The 22,083-nt window shown below is 42.1% G+C and overlaps 1 protein-coding gene across 1 annotated transcript in view; it reads left to right on the forward strand.

Annotated features, from left to right (window-relative positions):
* The window catches only part of olfm1a (olfactomedin 1a), a 31,371-nt gene extending 10,939 nt beyond the window's left edge, over positions 1 to 20,432 (forward strand). Inside the window, exons 2-6 of the mRNA XM_061729596.1 lie at positions 3,533 to 3,682; positions 8,273 to 8,428; positions 8,710 to 8,929; positions 11,284 to 11,390; positions 12,453 to 20,432. Of these exons, the coding sequence (XP_061585580.1) occupies positions 3,533 to 3,682; positions 8,273 to 8,428; positions 8,710 to 8,929; positions 11,284 to 11,390; positions 12,453 to 13,115 (1,296 nt within the window). The 3' untranslated portion in view covers positions 13,116 to 20,432. The remainder of the gene's footprint in view (positions 1 to 3,532; positions 3,683 to 8,272; positions 8,429 to 8,709; positions 8,930 to 11,283; positions 11,391 to 12,452) is intronic.
* The last annotated feature ends 1,651 nt before the right edge of the window (positions 20,433 to 22,083 follow it).

Raw genomic sequence — 22,083 nt, forward strand, 5'->3', positions numbered from 1 at the left:
GGTACCTTATTTCACTGTATGTGGGATTGTCCACAGATACTTTCTTTTTGGAGGAAAGTTTTGGACCTGGCTAGCCGAATCACAGGTGAAGAGATACCTCTCAGTCCTAAAATGTGTCTACTAAATCTCTATCCAGAGGACTTCACTACCTCCAAAAAAATTAGATCTCTTCTGAATATTTGTTTTCTAGAAGCCAAACGTTGTATAGCTTGCTCGTGGAAATCAGATACACCCTGTGCCACTTCCCAGTGGTTGAAGGGAATGACTTTTTGGTTAGCTTTGGAGAGGATAAGCTACACAATAAAGAACAGACTTGACAAGTTTTTGGAAATTTGGTCCACATTCTATAACTTCCTTCAGAATAACAATATAGAAGTTGACGGATGGAAGGGTGATAAAATGGATTAAGGCTGAGTTTTTTTTTGTTTTTTTTTTTTTTTTTTTTTTTCTCCTTTGATTTAATCTAATTTGATTTAATAAAGTAATGATTAATTTATTTTATTTAATAATTGTATCGATTTCATTCTGCTTTCTTCCTTTAAACAATGTAATTAGTCAATGTAATCCTACGGACTGTATACTGTGTCACGAACAACTGGATTCTACACTTATCACTATTCATTACAGAGCTGTTTTTTTTTTTTTTTTTCTTCCTTATTATGTGCCTTGTTGTCTTGTTCTGTATTGTCTGTTATATGAACAAAATTCTTAATAAATACATGTTTAAAAAAAAAAAAAAAAGGGATCTAGATGGGCAATAAGGAACGACCAGATCTACCAGGCCCTCGGTCACTCGTGGCTCCCAGCTGATTTCTCAGCAGCGCCGACACAAACAAAAAAAAAGCTTGAAACTTCTTTCACTCTCATTTTTTAACTTTATATCAAACACAAGTCACAGACCCAGCAGCACTTATATCATCTCCTCCTTGTTCTACATCTTTAGTGTTGTTGTCTTCTTCGTTTAGATCACACAATCAAATACGTCACTGCACCTTCGCTCCAACCAGCCTACTTCTCATCTGGGTGTTTAAAAATAAACGAGGACGAGGCGAGTGGAGTTGAGTGGAGGCGAGACGAGGCGCGACGAGTCGAGTTGCGCTGAGTAGGTACTAGTTTAAAAGCGCCAATATCCTACTTTGTCTATGTTGACGTGGTTGAAGTCACTCGAGATAGCAATGAATGCACCCAGGTGTGATCAACAAACCCCTCCCATGACCCGCCAGTTCTGTTTACATTAGACCTGACCTGCAGATAAGCGTCAGCCAATGTAAAACGAGCACATGACATGCTAGATCTGCATGTTAAATGTGGGGTATTCCCCAATGTTACACTGACATCATGTCAGCAAGTTATTTATGTAGGTAACATTTAAAGGAGCCGTCTGTAAGAAATGGCCAAAACTGGTACTGCAGTCACTTTCAAAATATTGTTGAGCGGCGTGTACCCTCCCCCTCCTCCCCCCGACCAGAGGTTGCCAGGTAGGCTGCAGAATGCAGCAGGAACGTAGGCTGCCATGGCTGCAATAATTAGAGCCGAGCTGGCAACCCGGATGCCGAAACAATACTGACTTCGTGATTGGGAGATAGGTGGAGGGTGGAGCTTCAGAAACAATACTGACTTGGTGATTGGGAGATAGGTGGAGGATGGAGCTTCAGGCCAAAACAAAAAATGACAACATAAACATCAGTTGAGGGCTGCAACTCCTCTTTTTAAACTGGAATATTCTGGCTTGAGTGCTGTTGTCAGTGACATAAGTATTTGAAATGAACATGATTTTTAAATGTCTGTTGACATATCGGGGTCATTTTATGATTCGTTTTATTATTGCTCTTACATACAGCTCCTTTAACATCAACATTTTTCCCAACAAGTACAATCACTACAGCAACTTCTGGTTAAAAGTTACAGACCTTCTCAAGGCACAAGACTTTTAAATTTGGTGATGCCACAATGCATAGCATTCTAAATCTAAATACTCTTTCAAACAATTCATAATTAAATTCAATTCAATTTTATTTATATAGCGTCTATTACAACAGAAGTTGTCTCTAAGCCCTTTCCAGAGACCCAAAACATGACCCCGAGCAATTATTTCATGAACATAACAAACAGTGGCAGGTAAAAAACTCCCCTAGTGGTGAGAAAAACCTTAACCCAAACAGTGGCAAGAAAAACTCCCCTTTAGGAGGGAACAATCCTTTTTAGTTTGGTTTTAGTTTAGTTTCACCTTTTTTTTAAATCCTGTTTTAGATATCTCCTTGCATCAACACACCTGATTCAAATTAACAGTCGTCACCAGCATGTCAACAAGGTTTGGACAGCTCTGTTGTTGACATAGCTTCTTGTATCATGGTGTGCTGAAGTAGGGACACATCTAAAAGATGCAGGACTGGGGCCCTCGAGGTCTGGAGTCCGAGACCCCTGCTCTAGGAACTACGAGTAAACTTGCACTCTGAGAACGGAGAGCTCTGTTAGGAACATACGGTACTATCAGGTCTTGCAAATATCGCAGAGCTAAGCTGTTTTGGGATTTATACGCAAGTAATAACATTTTGAATTGGATTCTGAATTTTACGGGTAACCAATGGAGCAAAGCCAACACTGGAGAAACGTGGTCTCTCTTGCTGATCAGCTGGAGCCTATTCACTAAATTACTTGGAAATTTGCTATTTACACATTGCAGTAATCTAGTCTAGAAGTTACAAACGCATGAATTTGTTTTTCCGCATCACTCTGCAAGAGGATTTTCCAAATTTTTGTGATATTACGGAGATGGAAAAATGCTACTTTACAAACCTGATTAACATACGGTTTAAACGACAAATCCTTATCGAAAACAACACCAAGGCTTCTCACAGCTGCACTGGAAGCCATCCCAACACCATCTAATCCCTTTCTAATGCTTTGGACCTAAAATAATAACCTGGTTATTAATTTAACTTCTGAGCCAGTGTGCATCACTTTTTTCTCAAGTCAATTTCGAGTAACCTATCTTTTTAACATTTTGTTTGTACTTTGATTACTTTTTAGATCTCCATTGTTTTTTTCCCGGAGTTGCCTGCGTAAGCAGAATTTTATGTTAACCAGTTATTTACTCCTGCTTTGTAGGGATTTTCTGTTGTTACTTTTTTCATATGAGTTTTCATCCCTTGCTTCAGTGCAGCACTTTTTGCTCGCAGCAATAAATAAAAGGATTGTATTTTTTTGAAACTCAAGGATTCTGTCAATTCTGTCTCTGTGAGTGGATCCAGCCCACCGTAGATCCTAACAATTTATTTAGATAAATACTTTTTCATTTGGCTGTGTGATAATCAATCTTCTCTGGATGTCTGGAATCACTATTACATGTCCCCCAGACTCATCCTTTTAACTCTGGTTCTCTCTCTGATCCTCTGGTCTTTACTCTGACTATCTGCTCCTCTGTCCAACTCTTTGGACCTCCCTCCGACTGGTCCTTATTCTGACATTTTCCTCCTTATTCTTGCTCTCTGGACCTTAGCCTGACACTCCCATCCTTACTGTGACTCTACAGGTTGGTCCTTCACCACCTGAGGAAGGCTGGCAGGTGTACAGCTCTGCTCAGGACTCTGACGGTCGATGTGTTTGTACAGTGGTTGCCCCTCAGCAGACCATCTGCTCCAGGGATGCTCGGACCAAACAGCTGCGACAGCTGCTAGAAAAGGTACAAAGAACCCTCCCCCACCCCATTAAAACCCCTAATGCACCATCAACACTCATTCCTAGGTTGTTATGAGGATCCCTGTTATTAGCACTTGTTATTTGATATATTATTAATAACACTGATTTGTTATGAAAGTTATTGCTATCACTTATGATAACTTGTTTTTAACTAAAACTAGCTAATTAATTGTAATTAATTAGTAGGTTATTACCACTGGGCTTTACTTATGTTCATTGTGTCAACTGGTTTCTGTGCATGTTATCATTAGCACTGGTTATCAGAATCAACTTTTTTTAAACAGGTCTGTGCAAACAAGGAATTTGATTTGGCACTTTGTCAAACTCTACTTTACCAAACTCAAGACAGAACCAATATTTACAGAAAGTATTTACTGAAAGGCCCTGTGATGGACGGGCGACCTGTCCACGGTGTATCCCTGCTTCTTGCCTGAAATTAGCTGGGATAGGCTCCAGTAGACCCCTGCAAAGGATAAAGTGGGTATAGAAAATGGATGGATCGATGGATTTACTGAAAGTTCAGCAGAGCAATGGTCTGAGAAAAAAAACTGTCTCTGTAACGCCTATTTTAGTGCACAGTGTTTTGTAGCTCTTACTAGAGAGAAGACATTTGTTCTAGACACGTTTTTTGCCGCTTTCCTGATCCTGGACCTCCTGAGTGAAGGGAAGGTCAGCCCCTATTAATTTTTCTGCAGACCTTACAATCCATTGCAGTCTGTACCTGACCTGTATGTTGGTTGATCCAAACCAGACAGTGATGGAAGAGCACAGACCAGATTGGATGGTGGCAAAGTAGAAGGTGATCACTACTTCCTGGGGTAGGATAAACTTTCTGAGCTGTCTCAGGAAGTACAACCTCTTCGCAGGAAATTTTGGATCTCAGAAACCTGAAAGTGTCCACAGGAGGAACTGTATTGTTGAGGATGCTGAGGGGAAGGAGTCATAGGGATTTCCTGGGATTTCCATGGGGATTTCCTGCTCAAGTCCACTGAACATTTCCAGTTTTGAGAGGGCTCAGCTCCACTGGACCATCTGTTCCACTTCCTGTCTGTATGCAGACTCATTACTGTCCTGGATTAGTCCAATTACTGTGATGTCATTTGCATACTTCAGGAGGTTTCACAAAAAGATGCCCTGAGGAGCAATCATTGGTATAGAAGGTGAAGAGCAGTGGGGAGAGGACAAATCCCAGGGGGACGTCAGGGCTGATAGCTTGAGTGCTGGAGGTAAAACTCCCTAACCTGCTCTGCTTCCTCCTGTCTGTCAGGAAGCTGCTAAACCATTGACAGGTGGACTGCAGTGAGTTGGGTGAGCCTTCAATGGAGAATTTCAGGGATGATGGGGTTGAACACTGAGCTGAAATCCACAAACAGAATCTTGGCATACATCGCTGGGGAGTCAAGATGATGCAGGATGTAAATGTAAGCCCACTTTAACTGCATCATCCACTGACCCTTGTTGCCTGGTAAGGAAATTTCAGGAGGTCCAGCAGGGACTCTGTGATGTCCTTCAGGTGGCTCAACACCAGTCTCTCGAAAGACTACATGACCACAGGCCCCAGAGCAAGGGGCCTGTGGTCATTTAGAGATGGCTTGGAGACCAGCGTGAAGGTAGGTTTGCAATGGGGCTTACAGGCAGAAAGGAGACACACTATCTGATCCAGGAGCCCTCCTGATCTGCCTCTAGAAGAGCCAGCATTATTTAGAAGCCACACATTCTCTAAAATGAAATTCACCATATTTGTATGGCAGTGTCACAAATATGGTAGGGATGGTAACTGGTTCTCTGGGTATAGTAGCTGGTTGTCATTTTTTGGAATATCCTCAATTCAATTCAAGATATCCTTGATAATATCCCACCCAAGCCATTCCTTCTGTTAACCGGTGTTGGCTGATTTGTCACACACCTCCTTGATTTTAGGATCTAGTATTTGTACATGTGATATGTCTGCTTGCAAGATGGGCAAACCAGAGGTGCAGAGAGATGAACTGACAAGGATACATGAGGCCATTATTGATGATCGTTCACGCTCACCTGCCCAGGACAGGGCATCGGGCACAATGTCCATGCTGCCCTGTCTTTATCAGACATCAAGGGGTGAATTGTTGTAGCATCAGTGTCCATCTTATCAACCTGGAAATGGTCTTGGGGAATGGTATGGACAATACTATCTTGAGTATGCTGGGTCAAAACTGCTTCCACACCCACATGACTGGCATCTGTTTGGACTTGAACATTTTTCTGTCCATTCCCACTCTACTCCCTTCTGTTTTAGGTGGTGTAATGGAACGGCAAGGTCAGCAAAGTGGGGTATAAATTTGTGGTACCACCCCACCAGGTGTTAGAGGTCTTTGATGTTTTAGGGGATTGAGTAGTTGGTCACTGCCAAGGTCTTTTCTTTTACGTCTCTATGACTCTTCCTCTGATATTGTGTCCATGGAACATTAGCTGGTTTTGAATTGAGTGGCATTTTTTTCATATTCAACTTGAGGTTACACTCTTAATTTAGGAATGTAGATCTTCTAAATTATGCTCTTCAGTGGGATCAGGCTTTTTCACCGACACTACCAAGGATACCCATGCCCCATGATATTGTCCTCCACCATCTGCCTCACATGATCCCCTATAATGCTCTTCTTCAGTAGAGTCAGTAGAGACACCCTGTAGGCCTTGACTCAAACTGGGATCTAGTGGGATCCACTACAGCCCAAAAAAATCTTAAAAAAAAAAAAAGGACAGTAGACAACATTGCCAGGAGTTTAGCTTCGGTGAGTTGCCTCGGTGACAAAAGTTCTCAGCTTGTTTGACAAAGCTCAGAACATAAGTGGTGTCATGTGATTCCCCAAAAGTAGGAAATTCTATGTGCACAGGAGGGTTGGCACCAAGAGTGGGAGTAGCAGACATATTACCAGAACAAGGTAGGAGCTCACTGATATTTGATGGAGGATAGTAGAAAAAGGTATGACTAGAAGGAATGCTGCCACACTTTACTTTACTAAGCTCCCTTTGCTACTGTATGTTTCGGCCCTCCTCCTTAAATAATCTACTACCCCTTGTTCCAGCTGTCTCATAGAATTCTTCAAAAGAAGTTAAAAACTCTCAAATGTATTATCTACATAATCTCTGAGACTTTGTTCTCTATTGATGGAGCTATTTTTCAAGGCTCTAAAATCCTCCTCCAGACCATCCACTTGTTTTTCTAAATCAGCAAAAGTCTCTTAATTCTTTTTTTAAAACATTCTGTTTATTGTATTTTTACATATTCAAAACAAGTATTTCAGTAGCTCAATGTGGACATGTTTTTCAACCCAAGCTCCTCTCCCGTTCCCTCTCCCCATTTCCCATTACTGGTATGCATATATCTACAGAAATATACTTAAATACAAATTACAGTTCACTCTTCCATTTAAGAGCTATGCATTTACTGGCTATTGTCAAAGCTATTCTTATGAATCTGAATTTGTTGACCCTTGCAGCTAGCATTGCGTGTCCACTAATGAAATTAACCTTGGTTTGGAATGGATGGAATATTTGTTTTAGCTGTCTTGGATATTCAATTCAATTTTATTTACGTAGCGTCTATTACAACAGAAGTTGTCTCTAGGCGCCTTCCAGAGACCCAGAACATGACCTCTGAGCAATTATTACATAAATATAAACAATGGCAGGAGGAAAGAAACCTTGAGCAAGACCTGGCTCGTAAGGGGGTACCCACCTGCCTTTGGCAGGTGGACAGAGCAGGAAAAGAGAGATCAGGCAGAGAGAATGAAGAACAGAGTGAGGAGAGACTAGAGCGTCTAACTCACTGAGCCTCACCTCCAATACCATGAATACACTTCACACACTTACCATCTTCACTAAACAAGGCAGAAGAATAACTAAACATTTCCCACACTGAGCAGTAAGAGGGAGAAACGGTGGGAGAAGAGGAGGCCATGCTAAGAGGCTAACAGACAGAAAGTGTACCGGTGCTTGGTGACAATGAAAGTTACAAGAGGGAAAAGGTGCAAGTGCTCAAATGATAACAAATGTTTACCAGATATAGTATTATATTAGTAGAAAACAAGCTAAGTTTAGATTTTAAAAGATTTGAATAATCAGAGACTGACACCGTGCGTTTGGCTACAGACTGTGCAAACAAGAAACAGGAAGTGTCACAACACGTTACCAACTAAAGATCTGAAAGATGCCCTGTCCAACCTGTTTATATAGTCATCTCTGTAATACACCCACTAACCATGTATATGTCATATGTTCATGGAACTCTTAGTTCTCCAGTTAACGGATAATTAATACTAATATATCTTGTCTTTTGTACCTTTGACAATATATCTGTCTCTCCTCTCTTTGTTCTTCATCTTCCCTTTCCGATCTCTCTCTTTACCTGCTCTATCTGGCTCTACCCAAGACTGCCATCCAAAGCTCCACCTTCTATCTAGATAGTTATTAATGATTACTTACTGATGGTTATTATATGCCACTGGTTATTAGTAGCACAATGTTAAAGAGACATAGGGGTGGCAGTAAGATATCCAGCATGATGCCATAAATGGTGTTGTTATATCATGTCCAGGTGCAGAACATGAGCCAGTCCATCGAGGTTCTGGACCAGCGGACTCAGAGAGATCTGCAGTTTGTCGAGAAAATGGAGGTTCAGCTAAAAGGTCTGGAAAACAAATTCAAACAAGTGGAGGATGGACATGAGAGCAGTATTGCGAGGCAGTTCAAGGTATCCCTTACAGCACGATGTCATGTGCACGATCAGCCGATCAATGGCCTCGCTTTCTGTAAACCATCAGATGTGATACATTAGAATATTTGGAAATCTTTGGTTGTTGATGTTTTAGACAAACATTTTCAATATTGTTCCTGTTTATGTCTCATCACAGCACCAGTGGTGATGGACAACCAAAATGTCAAACAGCTGAACATCATACCTCTGTCATGCTCATGCAAAGATTATGTCTAGACATGGATAACATGATTTTTACTATCTTTGCTGTCTGTCAGTCCATCAAAGCCAAGATGGAGGAGTTACGCCCACTCATTCCAGTTCTGGAGGCCTACAAGGCAGATGCTATACTGGTTCGACAGTTTAAAGAGGAGGCAGCCAATGTGACCGAGCTACTGGGATCCCTACAGGAACAACTGGGAAGTCTTGACTACCAGGAGCTGCACGGCCGGGTGATGAACCTGGAGGATCGCCTGAGAGCCTGCATGCAGAGGCTTGGTGTGTAAACTTCCAGAGTTAAAGAAAAATCAAGAAAAAAAGTTTATTGTGTTATTGTATGAGCTTGATTTCTGACCAAATGATACCTGACCACGCAGTCATGTTTGAATATACTGACAGATAAGTTCAGGTCCAAATGCCAAGAATCCAAGAAAAAGGTTAGAGGGTTAAGAGCTCCACTATATAACTTGCAACAAGGAAGAAACATAGTAAGCATCACTGCAGAAAAAGAGAACTCCCAGATATCATAAACACCTATAAAAGGAACAAAAAATGCTATTGCAGACTTCTTTTCAAAGGCTTCAAGGAAGCAGGGCCCGCTGGGCAGGTCTCCCTGTTAACCAGACTCCCCAATAACCAGTTCCCACTGTCAATCAGTCCTCCCGGTCAACCAGTCCCCACCATGAACAAAACTTCGTGCCTCAAGCCCTACAATACGGTTTGACGTACATGCACGAAAATCGGTACACACCTGTATCATGCCGCAACTTAAAGAAAAGTCTCTTGGCGCCATTGCTGAAACCGAACAGGAAGTCGGCCATTTTGAATTAATCGTGTAATTTTGGCACAATTTATGCCATTTCTTCGGCCGTTTCTTTGCCCGCACCGTAACGTGCACCCAGGTGTGTTATACATCAAAATGTGCGTCTCCATCCTGCGACACTGCGCATTACTTTTTTCAGTCAAAAGCCTTACCGTGGCGACGATAGACGCCAAAAAGCGCACCCCCCCTTCATCCGATTGGTCCATATTTGATAGTCCCTACTTTCTGCCATAACTTGGTTTGAGTCCTTGACCTTCATTGGCCTGAATTAGCCCCGCCCCTTCTTCTGATTGGTCAATATTTGATAGTCCCTATTTTCTGCTATAACCTTTGAATGGTTTTACATAGAGAGTCGTGGGTGGTGTCATCTGGCTCGGTTTTGAGTCCTTCACCTTAATTGGTGCAAATTAGCCCCGCCCCTTCTTCTGATTGGTCGATATCTGATAGTTCCTACTTTCTGCCATAACCTTTGAATGGTTTGATATAGAGAGTCGTGGGTGGTGTCATCCGCTATATGTCCAGTCCTGAAGACATCTACATGCAAGTCATAGAAGCGCTTCCACTGCACCACGCCTGGATGTGCACAAGGGTGCGAGGGCCCGTTCATCGCTGCTTGCAGCTTTAATTATTATTATTTTTCTACAACAAAACAAGCTTTGTTCACAGCTTAGCTATACTCCAAAACTCAACAAATTTTGAGATTTTTGTGATTTAAAGACCTCATATCTGAACAAACTCCTCCATATTTGGGGTGTTTCATCCAAGGGCTTTGCTGTAGTTAAATTGCAAAGATTTTGAGTTTTCTTCACCCGTCACCCGTGACGTTGTGGTGAAATTTGAAAATTTGGCATCAAAATTCAACTCAATCTTACTCTGCATTGCCCCAGAGGCATCAAATGTTTTGTGTATGAGTCCAGCTCTGAATAGGTCCATATGGTCATATTAGGTCATACTCATAGCGCCTCCTAGTGGCAATGGGAAGTGACTCGCTCATTTCGATGAGGCTGTTCTGACATGTTGGTCAAAGATATGTCAAACCTGGTCAAATCCATGCTTAAGAGGTTGATGAAGCAAATCAAAATTGAGTTTTCATCAGAGGACCTTCCCATAGTAATGTAGTGAATTTCATTGAGTCGCTTTAAAAATCACCCACTTGTCTTTCAGAGGAGAGATTCAAGGATCAGATCCCTTTCACAAAGGGCAAATTTACACACACTCTAATATAGGGTCTAATAAGAACTAATAAGAACACACATTTTTTTTATTAGTAGGGTTATTTCTGATTATTTAAAACATATTAATAAATGATAGTGCTTAAGCTTCAACACACCCAACTACAAACACTATATTATGAAAATTGGGAAATATAATACAGGAATTTGATGTATTTGCAGCAGTTGATCCACCTCACAGTTAAGAAAGACAAAATGGTGGTGATGATCATACTAATTACATCAGTTAATCTGCTTAATGATAAATTACCTCATAACAACATGGAAGTTTTAAGGACACTGACAAAATGTTTAAAATTATTTAAAAAAATGTAATATCGTTGATCAAAGTTATTTTATCGAAGAACATGTGAAGAAAAATGAGGAAATGTGAAAAGCATTTTAATATTGGGTCCTTTAATCCCTTTTTGCATTCACTATAGTTAGCAGAACAGTATTAGGGACATGCCAAAGTTAGGTACTTCCCTGAAATGAATTTTTGCAATACATTGAAACTTGTGATGTCTGGGCTGTGTATCAGTATTCTATGGTTTCTTTGACATACTTGAAACCAAATAATTCTATGTCCCTGGTTTCAGCTTGTGGGAAGCTGACTGGAATCTCTGAGCCAATCACCATCAAGACCTCTGGATCCAGATTTGGTTCCTGGATGACTGACCCGCTGGCTCCAGCTGGAGACAACAGAGTGAGTGTAGCAAACAAAATAACTAAGCATCAAGTCTAATTCTGTGGAGACTACATGGCTAAACCCTTGTTTATCCTACAAACAAGCAGTTTTGGGTCTTTGGGCAGTTTGGGGATAGATTTTAACCATGTCTTTGCAACAATGGATGCAAATACATTTTGTAGTTTCTAAAAATCAAAGGTCAGAACCCTTCTTCTGTTACCAAGTGTGATCCTGATCAAACAGCTGTTGTTGAAATTGAGAGCAGAACCTGCTGACAGGCTGGAGTTCAGAAACAAAATTCATCAAACACTAATTTATGCTAAACAGGATATGTAGGAGCCTCTAGAATAGTATTCATCCTGTAAGTGACTGGCTGCTCTGATCATGGTATTTAAGTTCAGAGTGTAGTTCCAGACATATCTGAGGACTGAGCAGTCTGGATCAGAAATTGGTTGGCTAGTCCTGATGGATGTGTAACTTCTAATATAAATATGTCCAGTTGTTTTACCACTGCTTTCCACCCCTGTAGCTAGAGGAGTTGAGATAAAAAAAACTAATAGGATCATGAATGAAATAATTTTCTTTATGTGATTTCAGATTAATAATGATTATTAAAATTAGTTGGATTTTCGTCTTTAGACACCTTCAAGGAGTGTTTAAATCATTATCACGAATGAATCATTTTATCATGACTGCAGCCTCATTACTAATCTGCAGAGAAATTTGCACGAGTTGACCACACTTCCTTGGTTTTGTCGTCATTCCAGTTTCCCATTATCTCTTTTTTACAACTTTGTCCCTGAATTGGATGCTTTGATTAATTGTGGTGATTGTGAAATGTGGTATGATATGGTTATTTAAGTTACTGCACTGTCTGGTCAAATCAATCTGGATGCCCTTCCGTGATTCAAACTCATTTTTAAAGAATAGAATTACAGTTAATTAAACCAGGGAGCTAATGGGTCACATATAGGTGCTGTGGGCATTCAGACGGATCAACTTAATGATGATTAAACCCACTCATTAACCTGATTTATAACAATGATCTTACAGTAGTCTTCCCGGTGTCTTCTCCTGCAGGTGTGGTACATGGATGGCTACCATAACAACCGTTTTGTCAGAGAGTATCAGTCGACGTACGACTTCATGACCACAGATAACTTCACCTCCCACCGTCTGCCTCACCCCTGGTCTGGTACTGGTCAGGTGGTTTATAATGGATCCATTTACTACAACAAATTCCAGAGTCACACCATCATCAAGTTCGACTTCAGCACGTCGCTCATCAGCCGCTCCAGACAACTTGACTTTGCTGGTTACAACAATATGTATCATTACTCCTGGGGGGGGCACTCTGACATCGACCTGATGGTGGACGAAGGTGGGCTTTGGGCCGTCTATGCTACCAATCAAAATGCTGGAAACATTGTCCTAAGCCAGTTAAACCCAAACACTCTGCAGATCATCCGCAGCTGGACCACCAACCACCCGAAACGAAGCGCCGGCGAGGCCTTCATGATCTGTGGGACCTTGTATGTCACCAATGGCTACTCAGGTGGAACCAAAGTGTACTACGCCTACTCCACCAACTCCTCCACCTATGAATACATTGATATTCCGCTCACCAATAAATACAGTCACCTGTCCATGCTGGACTATAACCCTAGAGACAGAGCGCTCTATGCCTGGAACAACGGCCACCAGGTCCTCTATAATGTCACACTTTATCACATAATCCAGTAACACTAATCAATCAGTGTAAGTACCCAGAAGGTATTTAATGTGCTACAACTCCCTTCTAGTACTGTCACATCGTACACTAATTTAAATTATGTGCAAGTACTGTCTTACATTCTCCTTTTGCAGAGAAAAAATGTATCAGGTTAATTTGTGTTTCCAGGACAGAGAGGGCCAAATAAGCTCTTTAGCTGAAACTGTTAGTAACACATCTGAAGAAATTCTACCTTCAGTTCAAGGCTGGGTGTATGGACTAGTGTATGGTGGTGTTAAAAAATTCCCTTTTACCAAAATCGCGATTTTTTTTCGCAAGTTGAGTAACGGCTCGGACTCCGTCAACACTGCAATGTAGCAGCACAATTTTCCCCAAAACTCTTCATGAAGCAGGTGCAGTTTATTTAGTCACTAGTCACAAATGGTTGGCTAAGTGATGTCAGATCTTGTACACAGCTGAATTTTTTCAGCCTCTTTAATTAATTAGTGTGTGAAGTGTGTTTGACTCTATGAGCGGACACACACTTGTTACAACCACAGCATCATAAATGATAAGAAAATGTCCTGGACCAGGGATGGACAACTCCAGTCCTAGAAGGCCACCATCCAGCATGTTTTAGATGTTTTCCTGTCTCATCACACCCTGATACAAGTGGCAGTGTCATTAACAGAGTGGCGCAACGTTGATGATAGGTTGCTGATAACCATTCATTTTAATCAGGAAGCAGGCAAACATCTAAAACATCAACAACAGACATCAAGGACCAGAATTGTTATCAATTTGCTCGACACATGGCACAAATGCTGTGACTTTTGCATTGATAAAAAGTATTGGATCTTGTTTCAGAAAGGCTGACTTCATCCAGACTCAGTTCTTCTGTATTAAATTTTATAGAGAAGAATGTACTTCACTTATTCCAAAAGTCACAGTCATCTTTTGTTAATCATGTTTTGTGTAAGACAAAAAACAAAACATTGTGTCCACTCAACTGATCCAGCCCCTTTTCCAACAACTGTGCTCTCCTTAACACACAGCAACATGTGATCTTTGATTGGACATTCCTGATTACTGTAAAGTTCAAAGCATCATTGACCTCCTAGCAGATGGCCATGTGCATGCTGGACTGCATCTGACATCCTCATGTTGGGATGGTTTGATGAGCACAGTAGGACAGGGGGCCGTACCCCTAGGCGTTGATCTCAGCTCCTGTTCCAGTTGGCCTGGCTGACATTTCAGTCACTGATCAGCTTGTTTACTGAACAAGATTCAGAATCAAGTTGAGCTACCCGACCAGAAACTACTGATTCTTTGTTTTGCAGGTGGAGGTAGCTAACAGAGCCAGTGTGATTCAAGTTAAAGAGCTGTCAGACCCCTCTCTGTACTGGAACATGCTCCAAGAGCTGGACTGTTAACTTACATCCCATCTGACTGGTTTTATTGGATGACTGTTGTGTCGTACTTTAGCTTGAGTCGTACAGAATGTGGAATGTGAGCGAAAAAGCACCGCTGAGCCAGCCACTGCCGTTCACCGGGCACTGCCATTGGTTCACCGGTCGCATTAACGAGCCACGTCTACCGGCCGCGTTCACCACCATTCTCATTAGCTCAGAAGCGTTCCAGAAGCAACACCCCACTCTGCTTCACGGCAAATGCTTCAAATCTCTTTTGACACTCAACTGCTGCTAGATGGCAATAATTTCTGCAAAGCAGATGGAGCTAAAAGTAAATCAGTCATTAAAACAGTAGCCTAAGTACCCTAACCCCATAAAAATGTGGTAGATTTTCAAAATAAGACACTTTGAGTGGGTGCCAACATAAACATGTGTATGGACATTACATTCACCTGTGGAGGCTTTGGATAAACAATTTTACTTCAGATACTGAGTTTAGAAGTCAAAGTCTCATTTCGTTTAGTCTGCTCAGGCTTTTTACTTGTTAAATTATTGAATGAAACAGACATGGAAATGTGTTTAAATGAGTAGGCAGCTGTGCAATTATCACATGATATCAAAACCTTCAGGCAATCTCATGAAACCGGCCAACAAGGCAGTGCTTGGAAATGCTCCTTGTGGGATTTTAGTTGTGAAACTAGACCACGCACTTTCCGCTCCCTGTGCGATCCCGGCTTTAGACCACTTTTTATTTTTATGTAAAATAATGAAATGTTTAACACAAATGCATGTGAAAGCTAAACATGTTAAAATTTCTCACAGTAATAACAGACAAAATGTCTGAATGATGGTCGACACTGTAGAATGCTGTACTTTTTATGACTTGATGGTTTTTCAATGTGGATGATTTTTAATTCCTATATAAAGCAAACTTAATGCTCACATGTGGATAAAATAATCATGTATTTTCTTAGTGTTACCTATCGAAGCAATATAAGTGTTTGTCTCTTTTCAGTAGTCAGGTTTAAAATGCGTGTTGATAGCAGGAGCTAGAATCCTAGCTAGAATGTGGTGTTAACACAGGTTAATGTGTGGGATGTTCAGTTTACTGAGCTTCTGCATCATTAACATACAAGATCTTTGGAGCATCGGTTACCTTGTGCTCATGCTCTATGCTCGCACCAACATGTGAGAACAGTAATGTTTGACAGCCTTTTAGACTGCTCTTATGTTCAGGAGTCTTTAAAAGTTCCCATACTCTGCTTTTCCTGACTTTCAAATCATTCAAAATTGTCTTAAACTCTCATATGTACAGTTTTCAGGCCCGACAGTCAATTTTAAGAGGTACACAATTGATTAAGCAGTAAACATTTTTTTTTTCCTTTCACAAACATTAATTTTGTTTGCAGAATGGACCTCTAAACTCAAATCACAGATTGATCCATCTGTCCCACCTCCTCTTAGATTAAATTTAGTTCAAAACAAACATCCTCCAGTTGTCCCTATCACTGTAGCAACATTACTGGCAGTAAAATGCCTGATTGGTTTAGGAAGAGGACCAACAGCAGAGTGAGTGGGGGAGGACTAAAAGCTCCTACACTGCACAATTTTTGCAGTCTTTTAAGTTCATAACATTTGTAAGACTTGGATCGGCTTCATCTTGCTCAGATGTCCAGAACGGTGGGATCAGACTGTACGATGATTTCTTCTTGTGCCAAGTTACTACCTGATGTGGTGGGATGTAGTTGTGTCATCAGCGTTCTGAGCAGGAACGTAAAAGTTACAATGAACCACTCTGCAGTAGCTTTAGTGTGTCAAAAGTGGTTTCAAAATAATCAGCGAAGGAAACTTTTTACCAGTCGTGATTCAGGGCAAGAAACCAACTTTAGATGTCCCTGTCATGTGACCCAGACGACAGATTATGTCATTACGAACATTATGTGTGTGTGAGTGAAATAGGAAGAAAAAGAGACATTGATCCAGGCATAATTAAACTGCAGAGCTGAGCAGTCTAATAGTGGGATTAAAGATCTGAGGAAGCTCTGTTCTACACTGAAGGTGGATCAGTCTGGGCTGGGAGAGCTGCTCAAAGCCTCCACCGCCAGATGCAGTGGCTCATAGGGTTTGTCCATGATGTGTAAGATAACTTTATTTTCTTCATAGTGTTGACTTCTGCTTCTGCAACTCCACCAAATTTGATTCTTTCTCATTGTCTCATGAGGCTTAGTTTCTTTATGTCACCTTTTTTAAAGAATGGTGATGGGTCCCATAAATGTCATTTCAAGTTGCATTTTAAGTGGCTAGTCAGTAGATGGAGTTGAAGGTTTTCAGACTCAGTCTTTGGTTTGAAAGTAAGTAAAGCCTTTATTGTCATTGTACATCAAGTATACAATGAGATTGGGAATGCTCTCCATTTGGTGCATTGGCATAAGATAATTTTTTTTAAAGTAAAAAAAAAAATTGAATAGCAGGATAAAAAACAACATACAATTTAAATAAGGTAAAAAGAGCATATACAATTTGTGTGGGGAATATTGCGCATGGTTTCTCAGGATATGCAAATGAATAAATTGATTTGTCATAAAGTGACCCATTCAATTGCTCGAAGAAGGTAACAATTAAAAAATGTTCAAATTTCTTATTCAATGCATTTTGTATTCAGAGCATTGATTGCGATGGGAAAGAAACTATACCTGAGTATTTTTTTTTTTGGTCTTGTGGTACCAGTAGCATCGACCAGAGGGCAACAGATTGAACTGTTGTGACAGGGGTAGAATGGCTCTCTGACAAATGTCATCATCCAGGCAGGGGAGAGAGCAGCCAGTGTTCTTTTGGACGGTGTTGATCACTCTCTGCAGCGCTCTCCTGTTCGCTGCAGTGCATCCAGCATACCGCGCTGTTATGCAGTACCCCAGGATGGTCTCTGTGGTGGCTCTGTATAAGGTCACCAGCACCTAAAAGTCCAGGAGAGGTCGTCAGAGTTGAACGCCCATACTGCATTTACGGAAGTCCAGTATGATTTCTTTTGTTTTTGTTGTGTTCAGTGTCAAGTGGTTGTCTGACAACCATACTGACAGTCCTCATCTCTGTAGGTTAATACATCTCCTCCTGAGATGAAGCCAACAATGGTGGTATCATCAGCAAATTTGATGATGGAGTTGGGGGGTGGGATGATGTGCAGTCATGTGTGTGCACGGAGTACAGTAAGGGACTCGGTACTCAACCTGGTGGGAAGCCCGTGCTGAGTGTTATGATAGGGAAGTGGTGTAGGCTAGATCTCACAGATGAGGGCAGTCTGTGAGAAAGTGTTTTATCCCCCTGTAAATGGATGTGGACAGTACAAGGAGGGAGAGTTTGTCGATCAGAATGTCCGGGATAATGGTGTTAAAGGCTGAACTGTAGTCGATGAATAACATCCTCTCATAGTTACCCTGGTGGTCCAGGTGGCTCAGAACCATGTGAAGAGCTGTTTATTGTTGGCTTTGTCTCGAACACAACAAAACCCATCAAATTAAAAGCATCAAAATATAAAAAAAAGCAAAACAATTTAACAGTCTCATCCAAAAATAAAACACACAGCAAAACAATGTGTTCGAGAGGGAACAGGAGGAAGCAGAACGCTTATTTAGTCCTGTCCCTTCCTCACAATATCATATCATATATGCCATATAAAAATTTTAAAATTAAATACAACACAAACAACCTATCGCTATGGCGATGGCATCCTCACTGGGTCTGTTTGCTCTGTACGCAAACTTGTGAGGGGCTAGTGTGGAAGGTAGTTGGGCTTTGATGTGCTGCGAAGGACCAGAGTGACTGTGGTTGTCTCATCACTCACATTGTACGATGTGAGACAGCTGATTTGGCTGACTGTTCTCTCTTCTCTGAGATGCAATCGTGCAGTGGTAAGGAATCTTGACAGGGTGCTCAACAGAGGGTTTAGGCTACAGGATCTCACAGACCCAGAGTTTTAGTCACTATCAGCGCTTCTGGACTCTGTTATGGACCGATCAATATGAACAGGGATCAATATTGCAGAATATGGAACATTTAAGGAGCAACAGCAGTATTACTGGAAGGGTTTTATTTCAAGTCTGCATGCTGTGTTTTACTGAGGATCAGTCCAGTTGTGTTCAGTGTGACTCAAATCGATGTGATTTCTGCAGATGCAGATGATGAACTTGTTAGTGTTCTGTTAACAGAAATGTGCTGTGTTTGAAGCTTTTGTTTTATCACCATCCTTTTTAAGGTGTAGTCCAATGGTAACTTAGCATAAAGCCAAGTAAAAGCAACCACACAAGTATTGTACCTACTGGACCTTCCACCATATTGTAGATTCCGTTTATTACTACTTATTACTTTTTTGTTGTGGGTTTGTCTCTGCGACGCTCTTTTTCTGCCGACTGTAGCCGGCAGTGCTGAACTTCTGATCACATACAGTATGCTGTTGCCCACACGGACGTGACATATACTGAGTGAGGTGTGTATCAGGGTAAGACATACATGTGCAAAACTATAAACCAGGTTTTACACTGGAGTCATGTTCATGTCTGCACCTTCACACACTTTTTACACATCCCACTGTGCCAACATGGGAACAGTACATGCACTTTTGGCACTTTTCCACTAGTACATACTCGGCTCTACTCATCTCAGCTCCACTCATCTCAACTCGGCCTGGTTTCTTTTCCATAACAATTCAGCACCTGGAGCAGAAGTAGGCGGGGTTGGAGCGAAGCTGCTGTGATGTATTTGATTGTGTGATCTAAACGAAGACAACACCAAAAAAAAAAAAAAAAAAAACAACACTAAAGATGTAGAACATGGAGTAGATGGTAGATGTGCTGCTTGGAGTGTGGCTTGTGTTTGATATCAAGTAAAAAAAAACTTTAAAATTTTTTTTAAGTTCGTCTCGGGGCTGCTCCGTTGGTAGCCGTGAGCAGCTATGAAGTGACAGAGCTCCTGGTCCTTATCGCCCGTCTAGATCCCTTTTTAATTCTCTCCTCAGCCACAAGGTTTATGAACATCTGCACCTCAGATCACCAAACAGACTTTTGCTGCCATTGACTGTCGAATAAAATGAACAAGAAGCCGCGAGTCGCTCTTTCGCTGATGTCCACATCCTGACTCAGACGTCTGACTCCCAACCCCCGACCAATCGGTTGCGTGTAGTGCGATGACGTCAGATACAGCCCGACTCAGCCGCTAAGAACCTCGGCAGAGTAGTTACAGAAAAAGTATCTACTCGGCACTCCCCTGGTGGGAAAGCGCCAAACCGAGGCAAGGCGAGTCGGGTCCAGCTGAGTAGGTACTAGTGGAAAAGCGCCATTTCACACATGGACCATACAGTTTCCACTTACACATGCAATTTATGTGAATAATGACAAATGACAGTGTTAATGCCAGATGTATAAACCTCAAACCCTTGTGTGACTTCTGGCAAGAATGAAATCTACTTTTTTCCCCCTGGGTAGTGCACCGTGATCTCAGTAGGAAATATTTCTGCAAGTGACTGCATGTAAGCTGTTTTATCATTCTTTCTTTGGGCCTACCATCATAACCATACAATTTTATCCTCATCAATAAACAAGAGAGCAGAAATGAGTGAACATTCTCATGAGCACGATGACGATTACAGAGTGATGATCTTCTTTGGATCCTGAATGATAGTTTGTAAATTGCTGTGAAAGATGATTTTAAAAGTCTGCATGCATGCTAGAGTTGCTATTTCTTGTGCTTTGCTTCCATTCAATCTCATTTACAAAGTGATGGGTTGGTTCAGTTACATTTTCTTTTGGGATTGTGTTGGGGAACGATCGCCACATTAAAATACTTGGTCCTTAGTTTACCACTGTTTTTCATGTTCAGTGTGTTCCTTATTTGCTTCGGAGGCTCATGATCTTTAAATTAGGGAATCCATGTTGAATAAAATTTTAGACCACAGGTTGTCTCCTTTTGATTTTGTACTATACTGAATCTGTACTGTAACACCAGGAATTCAGGGTAAACCTGGCGGACAGGAACCTCTACCTCTCCTCGGCCCCTTCAGCCGGTGTGTTTCCACTACACTGTAGCGCCAAATACGACTGAAGAAAATAGCCTCGCCAACCACCAGGTGGCCGTAAATCCCATTTTTTGCAGTTTGCAAACGGCCAGCAGAAAAATGAAAAGAAGAAACATGTAAACAATGGATGCTACTTGCTCTTTTTGATTTTTTGCTTTGATTTGTTTTAGTACATGTAAAAAAAAAAAACAACACTTCAGGAGAAGTTTAAGAAAATAAAACAACAAAACAAGGAATTTCATCCTTTAACACTTGATATCTTAATTTAAATGTGCAAAAAAGGAGTAGGAAGAAGTGTAACCTTATTTAATCCTATCCCCATTTTTAATGAAACATACACTTCGGTCGTAGTGATTGAGATGAAAAGAAACCCCCTGTCAGACCTCTATATTGGTGAAATAGGACAGCAAGACTTGAACCAACTCATCGGTCCATCCATCGTTTTTTTCATTTAATCTCCAACTTCATCAAATGTACTCGTAGCAAAATGTCTCTGGTCAAAAAGCTTAAATGATGTGTGGTCACATGATTTAAGTTTACACGAGAGAGCTGAACGTAATTTCCTGCTTTTAGAACACCCAACCAGCAGAGACCACCCACCATGTAGCCCCTCTAGGCCAACACATGGTCAAAGTTCCGGGGGCCGTCCTCGGGACCGGGCCGACCGGCGAGACAGTTCTGGGGTTGCCCTCGGGACGTAGCAGGCGGGTCGGAGGGTTGGTTTTGGGACGTAGCAGGTGGGTCAGGGGGTCGGTCTCGGGACGTAGCAGGCGGGTCATACAGAACCTGAGGAGCCCGGCTTCGGGGCACACAGAACCCAAGGAGACGGCTTCGGGGGACCAAGAACCCGAGGGGCCGGCTTCAGGGGACCAAGGATCCGAGGGGCAGGCTTCGGGGGACTAAGGATCCTCGGCGCTGGCTGGGGGGGACACCGGGTCCTCGGCACTGGCTGGGGGGGACACCGGGTCCGCGGCACTGGCTGGGGGGGACACCGGGTCCTCGGCTCTGGCTGAGGGGGACACCGGGTCCTCTGCACCGGCTGAGGGGGGTCCGGGACCATCACAGGAGCAGGAACCAAGGCTGATGCGTCCGGGACCACCACCGAAACAGGAACAGAGGCTGAGGCGTCCAGGACCACCGCCGGAACAGGAGACAATGCGCCCGGGACTACCGCCGGAACAGGAACCAGCTGGGGCTGGCCCCGACGTCGTCTCCCCTGGGCATGAACACACCTGGGCCCCCCTCGAGCCAGGCGTGTTCCCTGAAGGGAGACTCCTCCTCCTCCTCGACCCGGTGCATGTTCTTCTCCGCCTCCCGGCAGACGAACTCAAAGAGGGTGAGGTACTTTCCCAGTGGGTCCATACTTAGATTTATTTGCAAAAGCAAAGGCAAAACCAAAAACGCTCCTGGCAGGATCAAAAGGCAGACCAAAAACATGAATCCGAAAACTAGATAAGGAGAACATGGAGGGTGGAAACAGTATGGAGCAGCAAGGAGCAGGGGAGAGACAAGACTAGATATACA

The sequence above is a fragment of the Cololabis saira genome, chromosome 9 (assembly GCF_033807715.1).
Source record: "Cololabis saira isolate AMF1-May2022 chromosome 9, fColSai1.1, whole genome shotgun sequence".
Lineage (NCBI taxonomy): Eukaryota > Metazoa > Chordata > Actinopteri > Beloniformes > Belonidae > Cololabis > Cololabis saira.